The 18,101-nt window shown below is 35.0% G+C and overlaps 1 protein-coding gene across 34 annotated transcripts; it reads right to left on the bottom strand.

The window, feature by feature from the left end:
* Window positions 1–1,496: 1,496 nt before the first annotated feature.
* Window positions 1,497–11,408, bottom strand: LOC126720556 (putative disease resistance RPP13-like protein 1). Of its 34 annotated transcripts, none has more exons than XM_050423121.1 (14): window positions 7,038–11,408; window positions 6,876–6,938; window positions 6,157–6,328; window positions 5,375–5,882; window positions 5,056–5,164; window positions 4,811–4,917; window positions 4,601–4,666; window positions 4,429–4,481; window positions 4,148–4,304; window positions 3,623–4,055; window positions 3,038–3,144; window positions 2,859–2,911; window positions 2,046–2,157; window positions 1,497–1,908 (listed from the first exon to the last, which is right to left on the bottom strand). In XM_050423121.1, exon 1 carries the CDS (start codon window positions 11,285–11,287, stop codon window positions 7,094–7,096), a length of 4,194 nt encoding a protein of 1,397 aa, XP_050279078.1. In that variant the 5' UTR covers window positions 11,288–11,408; the 3' UTR covers window positions 1,497–1,908; window positions 2,046–2,157; window positions 2,859–2,911; window positions 3,038–3,144; window positions 3,623–4,055; window positions 4,148–4,304; window positions 4,429–4,481; window positions 4,601–4,666; window positions 4,811–4,917; window positions 5,056–5,164; window positions 5,375–5,882; window positions 6,157–6,328; window positions 6,876–6,938; window positions 7,038–7,093. The 34 variants fall into 34 exon arrangements, with proteins under 34 accessions (XP_050279078.1, XP_050279105.1, XP_050279086.1 ...); XM_050423148.1 differs by lacking the exon at window positions 5,056–5,164 and having other exon boundaries at window positions 7,038–10,893; window positions 10,979–11,141; XM_050423129.1 differs by lacking the exon at window positions 5,056–5,164 and having other exon boundaries at window positions 5,359–5,882.
* Between the last annotated feature and the right edge of the window lie 6,693 nt (window positions 11,409–18,101).

Here is an 18,101-nt window from a genome sequence, read left to right as displayed (position 1 = left end):
TTATCCAATAAAACTCACTTACCTTTTCCTCAAAAAAAAAAAAAAAAAAAAATTCAGTTTACATGTGTGATTCCAAATAGTAGCGAGGGCTATAGCATATAAATGAACCAATGAACAGTTGTTTATCTCAATATCAATATGAATACAAAAAATAACTGTTTTTTAATACATTTTCACTCAATCATTTATCAAAATGGAATTCAATTTTTTTTTTTTTAAATCTTAAAAATTATTTTGCGTTAAATTTCACAACAATTTCCTTTCAATCTACAAAATTAAAAAGTCCCTTAGAATTTTTTTTTTTTTTTTTTGGCCTTTAAAATTTACTTTTGACAATATTCATAATTGAAAAGTCAAATATTAGCTTTCCCCATAATCTATAAATCACATAAATATCATATTTATTATCTCATAATATATGTCCAATATTATTTTTTAATTTTTAAAAAAACCTCCATCTTAGCTAATATGTCCAATATTCTTTATAATCTCAAGTATATAATTTATTTTAAAAGAAACAAACTCACAAACAAAAATACTTAGTTTTTTGGCATATTGATGTCCATGATAAAGTGGTTTTCCAAGATCACATCTTACTTTGATTTTAAATTATAAGTCATTGCATGATTTCCATGTAATATTAATCATATATTTTATAGACTTATACAATATGGTGCAAAAATAATCTACAAAACATGCAAGGCGTTAAAAGTAGTTTATCAAGGCTTTCCAATAATAGAATGTAGTCTATCTAATCTAAACTCGCTCGAGCGAATATAAAGGAATTTGCCAAGTCTAAAATGGCTCTTCTTCTTTTTCATTACGCTTTTGTTCTTGTAGAACCTTGCGAAATCTTCAAGATATACCCTCTCTCCGTCAGATATTTGGAACATCATTTGGGTTCTCATTCCGGTCCAGTCCACCAGATGGGTTGATGGGTTTGTTGAGGTATGAGTTTTATTGTCATTAAGGATGCTGGCATGACTGATTGAAAGACAAAATATGATGGACATGACCCAAACCCTTTTGCCAATCAAGAAAAAGCCCAATTTCCAATATTTGGAGATGGACCAAGATTTGGATCTTAAAGGAAGGGAAAAAAAAAAAAAAAATCCAGCCCATGTTATGCCCTGCACACAAAATTAGCATTAGTCATATTTGGTTGCCGAGAAAATACAGAGGTAGAGAGAAGGATGCTAAGGTTTCAGGTTCTCTTATTTTACCTGTCAGAGATCATATGAGGGCTAAATATACTCCAGTACGAAAATCAAGGGAAACATTGCACAATGCTCATGAGTCCATTTTAAAAACCCAAATGATTTTGCTGAACTATAGTCATGGGCACCTGCTCTACTCTGTGACAATGCACAACATGTGCCCTTGGAATTAGCGAAACATTTGCAACCAGCCAAATCAGCTTTATAATTATGTCCAGAGAATTTTAGAACTTTCAAAAGACAATTAATATTTTATAAGCCAATTGGTACAATCTATAATTATGGACTTGGATCCAGACCTCAGTAGGGTCGAAATTAATTTATTGCACGATTAGTAGTGGTTGCATTCTTTGATGATCAACAAATGACCTTTAACAGACCAAGGTCATTTGTATTGAAAATAATACATCTCTCAAGTAGTAAGAGTTTTCACCACTGAATAGTTTGAGTCAGGATTTCAAAGACTATAAGCTCCATCATTACCAGAGTCTGAAGCTGTATAGTAAAACTAATATGCCTTATCATTAATATACATGCTTAAAGGGATAGATATTACAATTTACAAGCAGGTCAAGCTGGATAGGTAGTTTATGATCCTCAGAACTGAAGCACAGAAAATTCATAGAAGACAGAAAGGATTTTGGCTTCATCGTGTTTGCTACCGAGAGCTTCTCATAGGAATTGCAGATGCCTGTTGAAAAATTCAAGATCCAATCAGTTATCAAGGGAGTAGAGGCACTATACTATTTACCAAGGCCAAAGTAGAATATACAGAACAAATAAAGCAGTGGCACATCATGAAATGAAGATAAGAATATTTTTAATTACCAGACTTGCAAAACGAGTGGAAATGCCACGCCATTTCCATGTTTTCAATGGTTTAGAATATCTACAATAGCTGGTTAGTCTCCTTAGATCACATAACCAATGTAAAACTTCCCTGAAAATTTGCAAATAAAAATTCAGTGAAAACTAAGACCACGGTTTTTTGTTCTATACTGCTGTGACATTTATGGAAATGAAGGTACTATAGCATACTCTAAAGACAACTTTGAAAAGAAATATATATATATATATATATATATTAGAATTCATCACAAATTTCAAGCTTGCTGCTGTTTCAAAAGATAAAAGAGATAAAAGAAAGGGGAACTTATATTTTTGTTTACACATACACAAAAGAAAAGTCGATTAGGTGTTTGCCCTCTCAGACCTGAATAATTTCTTTCCTCAATCTTTAAGCTCACTAGAGATTCAAATTGGGCAAACCATAAAACAGACAGTACAGAGAAACATAGAAAAATAAAATGTAGAAGAAAAGGAAAAAGAAAGATTGAACAATCAGTGAATAAGGTATACTTCAAAGCAATATACCAGATATATCATCAGCAATGATTTTTTACTTCTTACAGATCATATAAAAAAAGGAAAGGTTGTTCCCACTAAAATACAATCAGGTGAACCATCTTGTCATACTAAAATTAACTTAAAATCCAAATCAATAAAACTGAAATATGAATTTATAGTTTTCCATTTCTATATAAATTTCATGTCTATCCTATAATTAGAGTTTGTTTTGAAAACATTGAATGTCAGCAACATAAAAATTCAGGTTCTTGAGTGTTGTTTTCAATATTATACCTTCTGTTAGAAGATGTATTCTTACAAAAAGGCTGCTTTGTTTCATTCAATATCTGCAAAAAAGACCCTCCCAAATAGCATAAGTCAGTCAATGTGTCTTCCTTACTGATTAGCTTTTGTATTTCAGTTGACCTTCACACATAACAAAGATAACAAACCAAGACAAAAGTCTTAACTACCTGATACCAGAATTTAGCTAATGTGACAATCTTTGCAAGAATTCAATAAATCAATCCAACGCGGGATTACTGGCCCACTTTGCATCCTACCATCAATCATAAAGCAGCTGCAAATTTGAAATGAAATTGAGTTAGATAAACTACAAATCTTTCTTCTTTTTTAATGAAAAGATAAAACTACAAACAATAGCTAAAAATTTCCGTGCTTTCACTATCAAGAAAATTCCGAAAGAGACAGAAAATGATGGTCTTACTAGCTAGTATACTTTAGTATTCACCATAGTGTATATCTTAAAGCTATGATTTCGAGCACAATGTGCAATACTATCCAGATTATTTTTTAAGCCAGGATAATTTGATGGTTGAAAATAAAATTTCAAAAACAATTTTCAACCTGTTAGTCAAAATGGTGGTAAGTCAACAGCATCCTTGACTACATTTTTAAAACTGTTAAGCTTGAACTTGTCATCAGTACATACGATATTTAACATAAAAGTTGCATAAGAAGAGGACCAGGCTATGTGTACCAAACTGAAAACTGAACAATTAGCAAACTGAGAGCTTAGAAAATCATGGACGCAGTACATTAAGCAATGTCTTTCTCAACAGCTTGTATCTCCCAGCTTGGAATTTGCTTTACATAACCAAAAAGCCACCGTTAAGTACATGTGCAGTCACCTCACCTTTCAAAATACAAAGGACAAGGCTTCACAAATTGTCTGATAAAGGATTATGGACTTCAACTAAGCCATCCAACCATAACAGCCTATTGCAATTTGGTTCCCCATTCAATCATTGCATAGAAAGCTTGAACCATAACAACAACATTCTCTTTTGGTATTTACATCCATTGAAATCAGCACTTGTCATTCTCAACAATCAACAGACCGTTTCCAATTGCAAACAGGAGGTTTACAACAGATTGCAAGTACAGATCCTGACCAAGTGACCAAGTGCTTGCAGTAGTTAAAAGCTTGAGAAGCATTAACAGCCCTTCCCTTCAAGCATGCTCTCACTCCTGCATTTTCAAATTGCCCAAAGAGTTATTAGCCAAAAAAACAAGCACTAAGAGTTTCTTCAATAACAACTAAAATGGAAGAAAATAGTCACCATCCCATACAAATAGAGAGCCAATTATTAATGGAATTTGATTCAAAAAATTCAGATCTAACGGTAAGAACATTCCAGTCAGGCGTACTATTGAAAAGCCATCCCTCCATTCTATGCATACCCACTGATAAACATGTTCCACAGCACGATATAGAACCTGCAATCAGGTGAATCATCTTGTCTTACTAAAATCAAAAAACTTGATTCCAGTTCAAACAAATAAAAATATGAAGCCATAGTTTCTCATTTCAGGTTCTTGAGTGTTGTTTTCAATATTATACCTTGTGTTGGGGGATGTATTCTTATATATAGGCTGTTTCATTTCATTCAATAGCTGCATCAAAGTTCCTCCAATTATTATACGTTTACTGAATGGAACTATTAAATAAGTTAAAATAGACAGCTCAGGTCAGGTGGTATAGTGAGAGGTGTAATCTGCACCCAAATACTCACCAAACAAAGAAGTATTGACCCTTATTTTATTGGTCCATTGTGAAATCCTTGAAAGTGGATATGAGCCTTGGGAGAAAAAACACAGTCAATTAACCTCGATCCCAAATAGAGTAATTCAGTCAATGTATCTTCCTTACTGATCAACTTTTTATTCAGTTGCCCTTCACAGTTAAAAATGATAAGAAACCAGCACAAACAACTTTTTACTACCTGATGACAGAATTTATCTAATGTGACCATCTTTGCAAGAATCCAATAAGACAATCTAATGCTGGATGACTGGCCCACTTTGCATCCAACCATCAATAATAAAGCCGCTGAAAATTTGAAATGAAATTGAGTTAGATAAAATACAAATATATATATGAAAAATAAACTTCAAATTAAAGCTAAAATTTTTGTGCTTCTCTATCAAGAAAAATTCCGAAAGAAGAAAAAAAAAATGATGGCCTTACCAGCTAATATAATTTAGTATTCACCATAGAGGTATATCTTAAAACTATGATTTCTAGTACAATGTGCAATGCTGTCCAGGATATTCTTTAAGCCACGATTAGTTGATGGCTGAAAGTAAAGTTTCAAGCAACAATTTTCAACTCATTTGTCAAAGTGGTGGTTAGTTAGTGGATCTGTAAAGATTTTTTTTTTTTAACTGGTAAGCCTGAAACTTGTAAACAGTACATACTATGTTTAACATAAAAGTTGCATAAAAACAGGACTGGGCTATATGCTTTAAATAGGACACTGACTAGAATTACCAAACTGGGAGCTTACAAAATCGCGAACGCAGCAGATCAAGCAATGTCTTTCTTAACAGCTTATATCTCCCAGCTTGGCATTTGCTTTCCATAACAAAGGCTACAAACCTCAGACCTTCTAGTGAGTAAAAGTGCAGCCACCACACCTTTCATAAGTACAAAGGATAAAGCCTCACAAATTGACTAAGGACTAGTCATCCAACAAAAACAGCCTCTTGCAATTTGGTTCCCCATTCAATCTTTGCACAGAAAGCTTGCACCTCACCAGAAAACTTCCACTGAAATCAGCTCTTGCCGTTCTCAACAATCAACAAATTGTGTCCAATTGCAAACAGGAGGTATAAAACTTCTTAAAAAAATGATTCACTGGCACTGCTTCTTCTTGACAGATCATGACCATGTGCTTGCAGTAGTTAAGAGCTTGAAAAGCATTGACAGCCTTCCCTTCAAGCATGCCCTCACTCTTGCATTTCCAAATAGCCCAAAGAGTTAATTAACCAAAAAAAAAAAAAACCTGAGAGTGGCTGCAAAACAACAATGATAAAAGAAACAAATCATCATCTGTAGACATCTCTCCACCCAAACAGAGAGCCAATTAATAATGGAATTTGATCCAATAAATTCAGATCTAACAGTAAGGTCCTGTCCAAACTACAGGGTTCTTTTGCATTCTAATGAAATGGTACAGATAATCACAAGTTATGGAATGTTCACGGTCATTAATAAGTAAGGTACACAATTTAATGAAATCATTATAATTCATTTCATACCATAACTGCATTGGAACAAGTAAAATACCTGCCCATCTGTAGAACATAGGTGACAATGCTTCTATCATCTATTCAAGGCCAAGGCATGATCTCTAGTTAAAATAACATTTGACTCAGCCACTCAGGCATAGTATTAAAAAGCCATCCCTCCATTCCGTACATGCCCACAGATAAACATGTTCCACAACACGATATACAACCTGCAATCATCAAATTCCATGTTACTATTTCTCTTTCAGGAATTTAATCGAACAGTTATGTGCCTTAGGCATAAAGATTCATTTAAAACTGTAAGAGATATTGATGAGCTAAACCTTCAAAGTGCTAGAAGTACATTCTTTAGAAGGGAAAAAAAAAAAAAAAAATTAAACACAGACATCTGAGCACCTCTTTACAACTATTTTCCCTGAAAAAAAACTTTCCCAAGGAATAATACAAATGAAATTCCTCACCACAGATGTGAAACCACACAAAAGACCAAAATTTATACCACTAAGGTAAATTCTAAATAGTCCGCAATGAAAATAATAAAAGCAATTCCTCTTAAACTTAGACCAAATTTCTGAGACCCATTACCATGTATATGAATTCCACACCATATACATGTCCTACAATACCCACCTCACTGAACAATATAAATGCAAAATCTGAAGCGCACTCACAAAAAACTATGACTCCACACATTCAAAAGAAGTAAAAAAAAAAAAATAAATAAATTAAAATGTATAACCCAAAAGTTCAACGTACCTCCAAATTTTAGGAATTTGAGAAGAATTTATTGGAGTTGAGAAGATAGCCTCTGCTGCAACACTAGAAGAATTAGCTTAAATTAGGGTTGGATTTTTAAAATTCATATTGCATAAATATACACACAGAGAGAAGAGAGGTACCAATTTCTAAATGTTGTACCTTGAGGGAGTAAATATGTATATTTCTGTACGTTTTGCTCTCTCTGTTTTACACAATTATTGCTGCTCCTCCTCCTGCAGCTCGTAGATGGACCGGAAATCAATCTCAACGCAAGGGATGTTGATGATATTCTTCAGCCCTTTTCCTTTCTTGCAGTGTTGTTTCAGCACTGGACATACAATAATTTGTAGTCGCAGAAGAGAGGGAGGCAGGCCGTTCTCTGGGAGGGATGCGAGTTTAGGGCACCTCACGATCCCCAGTTGTTCAAGTGAAGAGAGGTTTTGAAATACCTTGGAGGATAGGAACACTATATCTGGAAAATCTTCAATCCACAGGTAGGTTAGAGAGGTAGGTAGCAGTAGCAACATCTTCCCATCTTCCTCCTCAGGAAATGATTGCCAATCCTCAAATCCATCAATGGAGAGATGTGTAAGAGACGAGAGTCTGTGTAATCCCCATTCAAATACTTGCTTACAGTTATTCATCCCTCCCAACGAAAGTACCTTTAGGTTTGTCGGCAAGCCCTCTTCTGGTAAGGATACTATGCTTGGACATTTTTTTATAACAAGAGTAGTGACCATATGCATGCGGGGCAAGGCCTCTAGTTTCTCACAGCGACAGATCCTAAGTTCTGTCAGGTGAGTGGGGAGAAACCCTCCATCCGGAAATGAAACAAGACTACAACAGTCTCCTATGCTTATGTCATTCAAGTGGCAGAGTATGTGTAGGCCCTCCGGTAAGAATTTAATCTCTTTACAATTACTGATTTCAAGACGTTCAAGAGACGCGTTATTGTGTAAGTTGTCCGCCACTGACTCTAACTTTGGGCAATCAAGTACTCGAAGTTTTTTAAGGGCAATAGGTAACTGGTTACTTGATGATAATGATGTCAGCTCTGAGCAATTCCAAATCTCAAGGACTTTAAGCTTCACAAATAGGTCACCTCTTAATAGTACACATTTTAGAGATCGACAACGTTTAATAACCAAGTGCTCAAGAAGAGATGCATTACTGCTAATACTCTCCTCTTTCAATAATAAAGAAGAAGCCTCTCCCTCGTCTATCAAAAATTGCAAATTCTTGCAATTATATATCTCTAGACTTTTCAAAGTTGGAGGTAGCTGGCGTTTTGAAATGAACATCAAAGAACTACATTTCTTAATAGTTGCATATTCCAGGCATGTACAATTGGACATTAGTAGGGATTTTAAAGCACCACAACCATTAATATTCAATGTCTTTAATGTTGACGTCAAGCTGATGTTGATGAGACTTGGGCACGACTTGATTTCCAGCCTAACAAGGGAAATGAGACTATCTTGCCACAAAGATGTTAGCTCATTACAATTATATATCTTTAGATCTTCTACCTTTGCTAATCCTTCCATGAAGTCCTTTGATAAGCTTTTAAGACCTGGAATAGAAAAAGTAATCGACTCCAGCAAGCATAACTCTTCTATATTTTTGCTCACCACCTCCTTGCACCCCACAATTTGTAATTCACAGAGCATTGGAAGGCTTGGAATTGAAACAACCAATTGCTCACAATTACTAATAGAAAATATTTCCAATGATGGGAGATGGCCTGGCAATTCCCCTTGCAATTTGGGGCATTGAGAGATAAAAAGCTCACGCAAGCAAGGGAAATCTCCGTACTCAACTCCATAAGGAATCCAATCTTGCCATTCTTGCATATCTTCAAAGTGAAGTTTTTCTAATAATTGAAAAGATTTCAACCGACCTTCCCCATAAAACTCAGGACCAATGGTCTGCACCATAGGCATACTCTTAATGACAAGGAATTTGAGGGAGGATAGATGTCCAATAGCAGGTAAGGACATGCATTGTTTACATCCGACAATCCTTAGGTCCTCAATATGAGAAAATGAGTGGTCTCCTAACCATGTTGGGAATTTCACACCAATATAGCCATCAATTGAAAGTTCTTTCACCGTTGTTGAAGGTCGTAGCATGTCAAGAATATCTTTTGCAATGCTTGCATATTGTATATCATTAAGTGCAAACCCCCATTTGATCTCTAGTGCATCTAAATTCTTCTTGCCATTTAAATTTGCCCTTCTTGCATCCTCAACATCGAGCACATTCTCCAAACTTGAAATGCATAATCTTCCCCGAAGAAACTCCAAGTTCATCAAGTCTCCTATCTTGGATCCATTATCTTTTCCCACAACAAAATTAGATAATGTTTGTAGGTTCTTTAGTTTTTCAATTCCCACCGGCATTTCTCTAATTAAATTGGCATTTGTAATGTCAAGATAACGAAGATTAATTAGATCCCTAATTTTCTCCGGTAACTTTGTAAGTTTGTGACAATCTTTCAACATCAATGTCTGCAAATTGTGTAGAGAACTTGTTGATTCTGGTAAACTTCTAATTAGAGTATCAGAAAGGTTGAGGTATCTTAAATGTTTCAGATCACCGATTGAGCTTGGTAGCTCAATGATTTTATATCCACGCAAAGATAATACTCTTAAGCATCTTAGTTGTGGCAACAAACAATTAGGAACATAGTTTGTTAAGTAGTTTGTAAAGTAGCCTGACGGCTTGATTGGTACGGGTAAGAATGTTCGTAAATACATATTTTTGGGGAAATTTTCAAACTTTTTGACGCCATCAAGATTATGTCGAATGTAAGAGAAATGTCGTACCTTTGTAGAAATCTCGGATTGCTTATTACTTTCCAATGCATCTTCCATTCTATAGAATAAGCCACTTGCTGCCCATCGAGCTAGATCATTGATAAGATCATGCATGACAAAGAGTGATCCATTATTGCTTGATTGTTGAAAGAATGATCTCATGAGTAGATCATGAAAACACTCAACACCAAGAACTTCCATCGACTTGTTTCTTTCTGTTTCTTGAACCAAACCTTCTGCCATCCATAACAAGACAAGCTCATTCTCCTCAAATTCATAATCTTTTGGGAATAGTGAACAATATGCAAAGCACCTCTTTAGATGTGAAGGGAGGTATTGGTAGCTCAATTCAAGAACAGAAATAATATCGTTTTTTTCCCAAATCTTGCTATTTAGCACCTTTTTCCATTCATTAGGATTGCGTTCAGTGCGTAAAGCACCTCCAAGTACTTTTGCTGCCAAAGGTGATCCCTTGCATAGATCCAATATTTCTCTACCAATTTCCTCAAGTTCTGGATGCGCAACAAAATCTGTTGACCCTAGTGCATGTTGGAGAAATAGACGCCTGCAAGCATCATTTGACAACTCTCTCAGCTTGTAAGGTGAAGTAGTTTCCATTATTTTTGAAACCTCATGACTCCGAGTGGTGACAATAATCTTACTTCCTAGAGCTCCAAATTCAAAAGGACAACATAGTTGAGTCCAACTATTGTAGTCTTCATTCCAAACGTCATCCAAAATGATCAGAAATTTCTTGCCATTTAATTTCTCCTTCAATTTGACTTGTATTGAGTTTAAACCATCACCATCATTGCAGGGCTCAGGAGTGATAGATTTTAGAATTTCTTTTGACACCCTTAAAATGTCAAAGTCTTCAGAAACACAAACCCATGCTTTCAAATCAAAATAACTGCTCACATCATCATCATTGTACACTAGTTGGGCAAGAGTTGTCTTACCCAGACCTCCCATACCAACTATGGGAATCACAGAGAGTTTAGCACGACTACATTCAATACTCAGCAACAACTTTATGATAGCCTTTTTGTCCTCATCCCTGCCATAAGTACGGTCTTCGTTCACCACAGAAGTAGGGGGCACCCTTGATCTTTTTGTTCCAATCCTTCCCCCAGTGCTTCCTCTCAAATCCAAACCATTATTTTCTGTCACAATTCTTTGTAGTCTCGAGTCAATAGCTGCAATCTTGGACCGCATATTGGCATCGAACATAAAAGAACTTGGACTCAAACCCACACAACAAGCAGGGATGAACTTTCTTACCTTACTTGTGCTGGGTTCTGCATTTAACTTACGTCGCAAAACTTCGGTAGCAAACTCATCCAAGATATCATCCGCATCATATGCCAACTCTTCCAGCTCGTCCAGCAAGATCTTCCCCAACCTGCTTGTCTCCCGCTTCTCTTCTGCGTCATCCAAAACTGCATGGATTTTTGATAACGTTTTCTTCCACTTGTTGAGGTCAACATGAACTTGTTCTTGCTGAAAGATCTTCAACAAATCAGAGGAGGTTAACTTGTTAACCAGCGCCTCAAACAAAGCGGATAAAGCAACCTCTGCGATAACTGACATGATTCGCTCGTGGAAAAGAAGGAAATATCAAATATGGGAAATGAAGAAGTAACCAAAGAGACACACTTCTGAGATGTGAGTTGGGAATGAAGACTGAATAGGGTTTTCCTTGTTGGATCCGGATCCTCCAGTACACGGTCAGGATTTTTCTGAAAATGATCCACGCTCAAAAACTGGACACGTCATAAACTTAACCCAAACCACATGAACTTAACCCAAGGTTAGATCAGCCTATTTCTTCTTTTGCTTTTTCTCAGTTGATGATTTGACTGTACATGATTCGTCTACCTACTGTACATGATTCGTCTACCTACTTGATTCCAAACAGTCATATAAAGTTACAAAATGAAGCACGCCAACCTGGACAGCATTATTAGTGCTCACTGTATAAAGTGAGAAAAAAACAAAAAATTTTGACTGCTTTTTTGGCAACTTTATTGGTGCTCGTGGCTTTTGGAAGGCAACCATTTTTACTACCACCATCAGGAATCAACTCAAATAATAGTAACTGTCGGTAGGAAGTTTCAAACTCATTTTGTCATGTTTGTACTACTTTTACATTTTCTCTGTATTTAATATCTTTGTAAATTATTGTATTTATATCGTTTTACATTATATATTAATGTAGGATTTACATTTTTTTTATTTAGGGAAAAGGATTTACATTGTTAACTAAACAAATGTGTACACCAATATACATTTTTGATAAATATTTACATTCATTTAATATTTTACAATAAATTTACTTTGTAATATTAATATACAAATCAATAATTGTCCTAATGAAAAATTATTAGTTACTTCAACGGTATATCTACATCCTCTCATATGTATGCTGTGTCTGGGTCCATCAAGAGTTTAAAAATATTCGGATTTTGAGATAATTAAAGTAAAGCCTAAGGCAATCTTAAACTAAGGGTGGGTTTGGATTCAGCATTTACTAAATCCTGCGTCCACGTTTCTCCCTTTTTTTTTTTTTTTTTTTTTTACTTTCACGCGTTTAAGGGGAGACAGATTTTACTGTTTAGAGGCAATTTTCACTGTTCATGTACTGTTTCGTCACGGTTTATGTACTGTAGCAGCACTGTTCACGCACTTAAAAATATTAAAAATGGGTCACATGGTACTTTTCACACATTTAAAAATTATTTTGCTACAGTGTTTTCAGTTTCAGCAACAATAAGTTCAATCCAAACAGACCCTAAAACACACTTTTTCTCTTCAAGATCCAAGTGGCCTGTATTCTAATTATTAAATTATTACAAGCCAAGCTCTAATTCTTGTAATGATCGGAACTGATCTTGCTCAAAAGTTTCAACTCACTATTGCCTAACCAAACCAAGATAAGGACAGAAACAGTGCTTCATTTGCTACACAGTTACGTGATAAAGTTTTGTTTTTTTTTTTTTTTTTTAAGAACTTGTCATTTAATATTTATTGTAAAATTATTGTAAAAATATCATGGACATATTTTTTTTTAATTTAATAAAAAGTTTTTAAACTTAAGCACCTGCAACTTAATAGAATTTTTTTTTCCAACTTCCATACTCCCCATTGGTTTTATACAAATATATGATTCTTTGAAATAGGTTACATTACCACAAAATCAAAATGTATAGAATTTGTGAATGCTACAATTTGAATTCAGAATTTTATATTTATTTCACTAACCTTTAGATAAAAATTTCTTCTAAACTATCATGGCAAATAAATACTCATATATTAAAATAGTTATTATAAGTTTAAATACATAGTTTCATTCTTCTTCAAACATAAATTCTATCTTAATTTACTCACTCAAAAGAATAACATGTGCCTTGAAGGTGCCACCCAAACTAGTACCATATAAAACGAGAAAGATACAAAATCAGCACACCATGATTGACTGCTTTATTGGTAACTTTATCTAGTGCTCAAGACTTTGGGAAGGCAACCATTATTAATTCTACTTTGGGAATCATTTTTTTTTTTTTTTTTTTTGGAAAATCCTTTGGGAATCAACTTAAATGAATAAGTTACATAATATGTCAGTAGCAAGTTTCAAACACGTTCTTGCCATCTTATTTTATTAGTTTTTTTTAAATAAATTTTTTACAGAAACATCATTTTGGTTTCTAAATTTTGGTGTCACAATTAATTTGATTTCTACGTTTTGAGAGTGGTTAATTTGGTTCCTACTATTTTTAAGTCACAATCAATTTAGTCCATACCATTAGATGGTTAACAGAATTTGCTAAGATGGCAAATAAAATGCACACATGCCATAAATTAAATTAAGATATAAATAATCCTTCCACGTCAGCACGTCTACGTTAACTTCCATGTGACTCTCACGTAAACTCACTTACATCAACACTCTCACTCACTATTAAACACGATTGAATTCAAAATACCCAAATTAAAATCCCAAATCTATAACCCATGATGAACATGAACTCCTTATTCTTCACCGCCAAAATCTTTTCTGAAATTTAATTTAGGTATTTTTGAAGTGGGATTACTCCTGGTCCCTTTGGTTTCACAGGGGCACATATTGCCGACCGACCTCATTTACGTCATCCCATGTCTTGTTTAGTTAGACTGTCGAAGTTGCTTGCCCGTGTTAAACTCTGACCATGTTAGCAAAATTGTCAAGTTGCTTACGTCAAGATATTTTTATATGACGATGCTATGATTTTTGTTGCTTAGATGCACTATATTTTTTCATATGACGGTGCAAAGAAGCCTCTTTCATTGTTCGAAGGGGCAGGTGCATTGGAAGAACCATTTGTTATTAAACTTGGCCTTGCCCCCTTATTTTGTGAAGTGGGAAACAAGATAGGGAAGCCATAATCGAACGCGATTTAAGCTAAGTGGAAAACAAACGTTTTTATTGGTCTTTTTGTTCCGTATGTGCAAAGGGAATATACATGTCAGCAAAGTATTTGGTCATGGCGTGTTGGAAATGGCAAAACGATTCACATTTGGGAGGACAAATGGCTCCCTACACCCACCACCTATAAGACAATCAGCCCACCATGCTACTTTGACGACTTCGCCATGGTATCTGCCCTCATTGATCAGGATACAAAGCGTTGGAAAGCTGATCTTGTTAAGAAAATTTTCCTCCCTTTTGAAGCGGACACCATTCTCAGCATTCCCCTTAGCTACTCCCTCCCGGATGACAAGCTCATTTGGTTGGGAAACACGAGGGGAGTTTTCACGGTTAGGAGCGCTTATTATGTGGCCCTCTCGTTGTTTGAGACATGCAATGAGGGTGAATCTTCAGTTGGTGACTCCCGGTCTTTACTATGGAAGAGGGTGTGGCATCTCAACCTTCCTGAGAAGATTAGAATTTTCGCTTGGCGGGCTTGTATGAACGCCCTTCCTACAATGCAGAACCTAAAGGTAAGGGGGGTCAATACAGATGGTTACTGTCCTTTGTGTGGTCAAGGCCCTGAAAATACTATGCATGCCCTTTTTAATTGTGATAGCTCAAAGCTAGTTTGGAATTTTTGGGTTGAAAGACCTGTTGCCTTGGATGGTGGGCCTTTGGATGTTATTGATATGGCTCTCCATGTAATTCAAATTGGCAGTCAAAAGGATTTAGAGACCCTTTTCGTCACTGCCTGGTACATTTGGTTCAACAGAAATCAGGTTGTGCACGAATCCCTCTCCACTCCTCCTGGTCAGATATGGAACTCAGCTTTGAGACTTGCTAAGGATTTTAAGGGTGCATTAACTCCTCATAACTACCAGCAAGGTGACCGTGCCTCCTATTGGTCTCTTCCTCCGCCGGGTTTTCATAAAGTAAGTGTAGATGGTGCTACCTGTCCAAATGGCTCAAATTCATGTATTGGAGTCATCATTCGCGACTCATCTGGGCAAGTCATTGCAGCTTTGAGCAAACCTCTATCAGCCCCTTACTCCCCTGAAATTGCCGAAATTCTTGCTTTGGAAAATGGTGTTGCCTTGGCGCATGAAATGAATACTACCCGGGTAATTTTTGAATCGGACTCCCTTGCAACGGTGCAATCTGTGGTTTCTATGGAATCTGGAGGTTCGCTTGGCCATATCATCAGTGGAATCCGTAGCTCTCTGCTCCATTTTTGCAGCTGGCATCTTCACCACCTGAAACGGGATCACAACAGAGCAGCGCACGAGCTCGCCAAATTAGCCAAATCGACTGGCTTTGCTCAAGTCTGGAAAGGAACTTTACCTCCATTGTCTCATTCTATTCTTTTTCCAGATCCCACTTAGACTATTAGTTTCTTTGTCTTTGCTGGTCTCCTCTGTTGTAATGCCTTTTTGGGCTCTTTTATATTCATGAATGAAGTTACTCTTTTCAAAAAAAAAAAAAAAGTATTTGGTCATGGTAATCAGTTTAGTTTTTTTTTTTTTTTTTTTTTTTTTTTTGGAGAATAAAAAAAAAAATAACAGTGAGTGAAGGAGGAGTTCATGTTCATCGTGGGTTAGGGATTTGGAATTTTAATTTAGGTATTTTGAATTCAATTGTGTTTAACAGTGAGTGAGAGTGTTGATGATAAGTGAGTCATGTGAGAGTCACATGGAAGTTGATGTGGATGTGCTGACATGGAAGGCTATTTATATTAATTTAATTTATGCCATGCGTGCATTCCGTCTACTACCTTAGCAGATTCTATTAATGATCTAATGGTAGGGACGAAATTGACTGTGACCTGAAAATAGCAGGGACCAAATTGATCGCTCCCAAAATGTAGGGGCTAAAATGGTGTTTTCGCCTAAAATGTTTGTAGTATTTTCAACATTTTTCTTGTATTTATAACTATATGATAAATGTTATGTCTACAATATTTTTATAATAAATACTAAATGTAAGGTTGTTACTAGACATTATTGATTAGCAAAAATGTAATTTTAATGTTGTATTCAAATTAGAACGAGTAATAATTTGTCGCTTAAGATTTATTATGAAAGTGTAATAAAAAATATTATAGACATAACAATCCTCTATTTATATAATTGAAAATTGACAAAGTTTAGCTCAAAACTGGTTTGAACCTATTTAAAATTTGTACTATATATTTAAACAAATCATATGACTCATTTAAAAGTCACGTCACTAAAATTACATATGAATGATCTCTTTAATTGTTACATAGTGAGTTGGAAGAAGACAATCTCAAACTTGTTAGAAGCTAAATTTTTTTTATTGAAAATTAATAGTTACTTCTACAGTAGAGTGACACCCTCTCGCATGAAAGGTAGATCCATCACAAACTTAAAAATATTCAGGTTTTGGGGTAAGTAGTCAAGCTAAGTCAATCTTAATCTAAAACACACATTTTCAAATCAAGACCTAAAAGAAGCCTATATTCTTTATGGAATAGGTTTCTCATCTATCTAATTATTAAATTACAAACCAAGCTCTAAGTATCCTAATTACTGGAACTGATCTTGATCAAAAGTTTCTACTAGTTCACCAAATGACCAAACCAAAATAAAATGGATAGAAATTGTACTTCATGCACTACACAATTACGTGATAAAGGTTTTTTTCTTTTTTCTTTTTTCTTTTTTAAATAAAACTTCAAAAAAATTTTAATTATATTTTAAGGTTATTCCCCCCTTAATCCTTTGTTCTATTAATAAAATGTCGATAGTAACAGGTTACGTTACCACAATATACAAAATTTGTGAATGCTACAATTTGAATTCAAAATTTTATATTTATTTCACTAATACACTAACCTATAGGTAAAAATTTCTTCTATTTTTTTTTTTTTTTGGTTTCTTAATTAGTTAATTTTTTTAAAAACATTTTAAAAACAAACTCTTCCACATTTTTAGTATTCAAAATTAGGGTTGTCATTTCAACAACATAGCACCTAAAAGATTTAAAATTGATCCATCTAAGTGAGATAGGGGTATTAAAGCAACATACTAAGAAGTGAAAATAGTACTCTCCTTACATGTTTAAAGCTGACATATTGTATAGAAAGGTACTAAGTTCACAACATTCTCTACAACACTTCACAACAAATTATAAATGGTAAGTTGTTATTGGTTCTAATTTGAATTTCATAACTTAAATTACTTTTTTGCTCCATTCAAATAATTATTAAATAAAGTATTGGTTATAATTTTTTTAAAATATATTATTAAAAGTATATTATAGTACGCTCATAAAGTTTACATAGTAGATTGAAAAAAATTTCTCCAAATTGATATGATGGAAAATCTCTTACCTTATTATATATGAGAAAGAAGATATAAAGCTCCAAAACAATTGAAGCATACCAATAAAGACAGCTTCATCTTACCAAATCTAGTTTTCTCTCCAATATTCTTCATTTTTATTTTTTTTATTTTTTACTATTTTTTTAAATTTTAGTTTTATTGTCATTTAAGTTAATATGTGTGGGGATAAGGGCCCAAGTTTATATATTGGGCATTGGGCCTTGGGCCTTGGGCCTTGGCCGAGGGCGTTGGTTGGTCCGAGGATGGATAAACAATAATGAGGGCGTCAAGCTCAAAATCCCACGAGTAAGATGCAAGCAGAAAGACTGGGAAGGTGGTCCGAAGAGGAGTATCTTCTCGGATGAACATAGTACAGATCAAAGGTATACTTTATCGATCAGAGTGGCCTTCCAGGAGGTCCCGCTGATAGGGATGTGTATTACAAACGCGCAAGAGGGATGGAGGCTCAGGGGTATCTAAGGAAAAGCTGTTGTCATCGCATTGAATGCCCTGCAGCTAACTTTTTAGCCGCATTTATATGGAGAAGACTCCTGAACAGTGCTGTCTAGGCTAACCCAACTCACAGAAGGCCATGGATGGTGTCTGATGGGAC

This window comes from Quercus robur, chromosome 4, assembly GCF_932294415.1.
Source record: "Quercus robur chromosome 4, dhQueRobu3.1, whole genome shotgun sequence".
Classification (NCBI taxonomy): Eukaryota; Viridiplantae; Streptophyta; class Magnoliopsida; order Fagales; family Fagaceae; genus Quercus; species Quercus robur.
This window is presented reverse-complemented; position numbering and strand designations above follow the sequence as displayed.

What these genes read in the sequence shown, in the direction of transcription:
- LOC126720556 (XM_050423129.1), bottom strand. Translation starts at nt 11,287, where the DNA reads ATGTCAGTTATCGCAGAGGTTGCTTTATCCGCTTTGTTTGAGGCGCTG.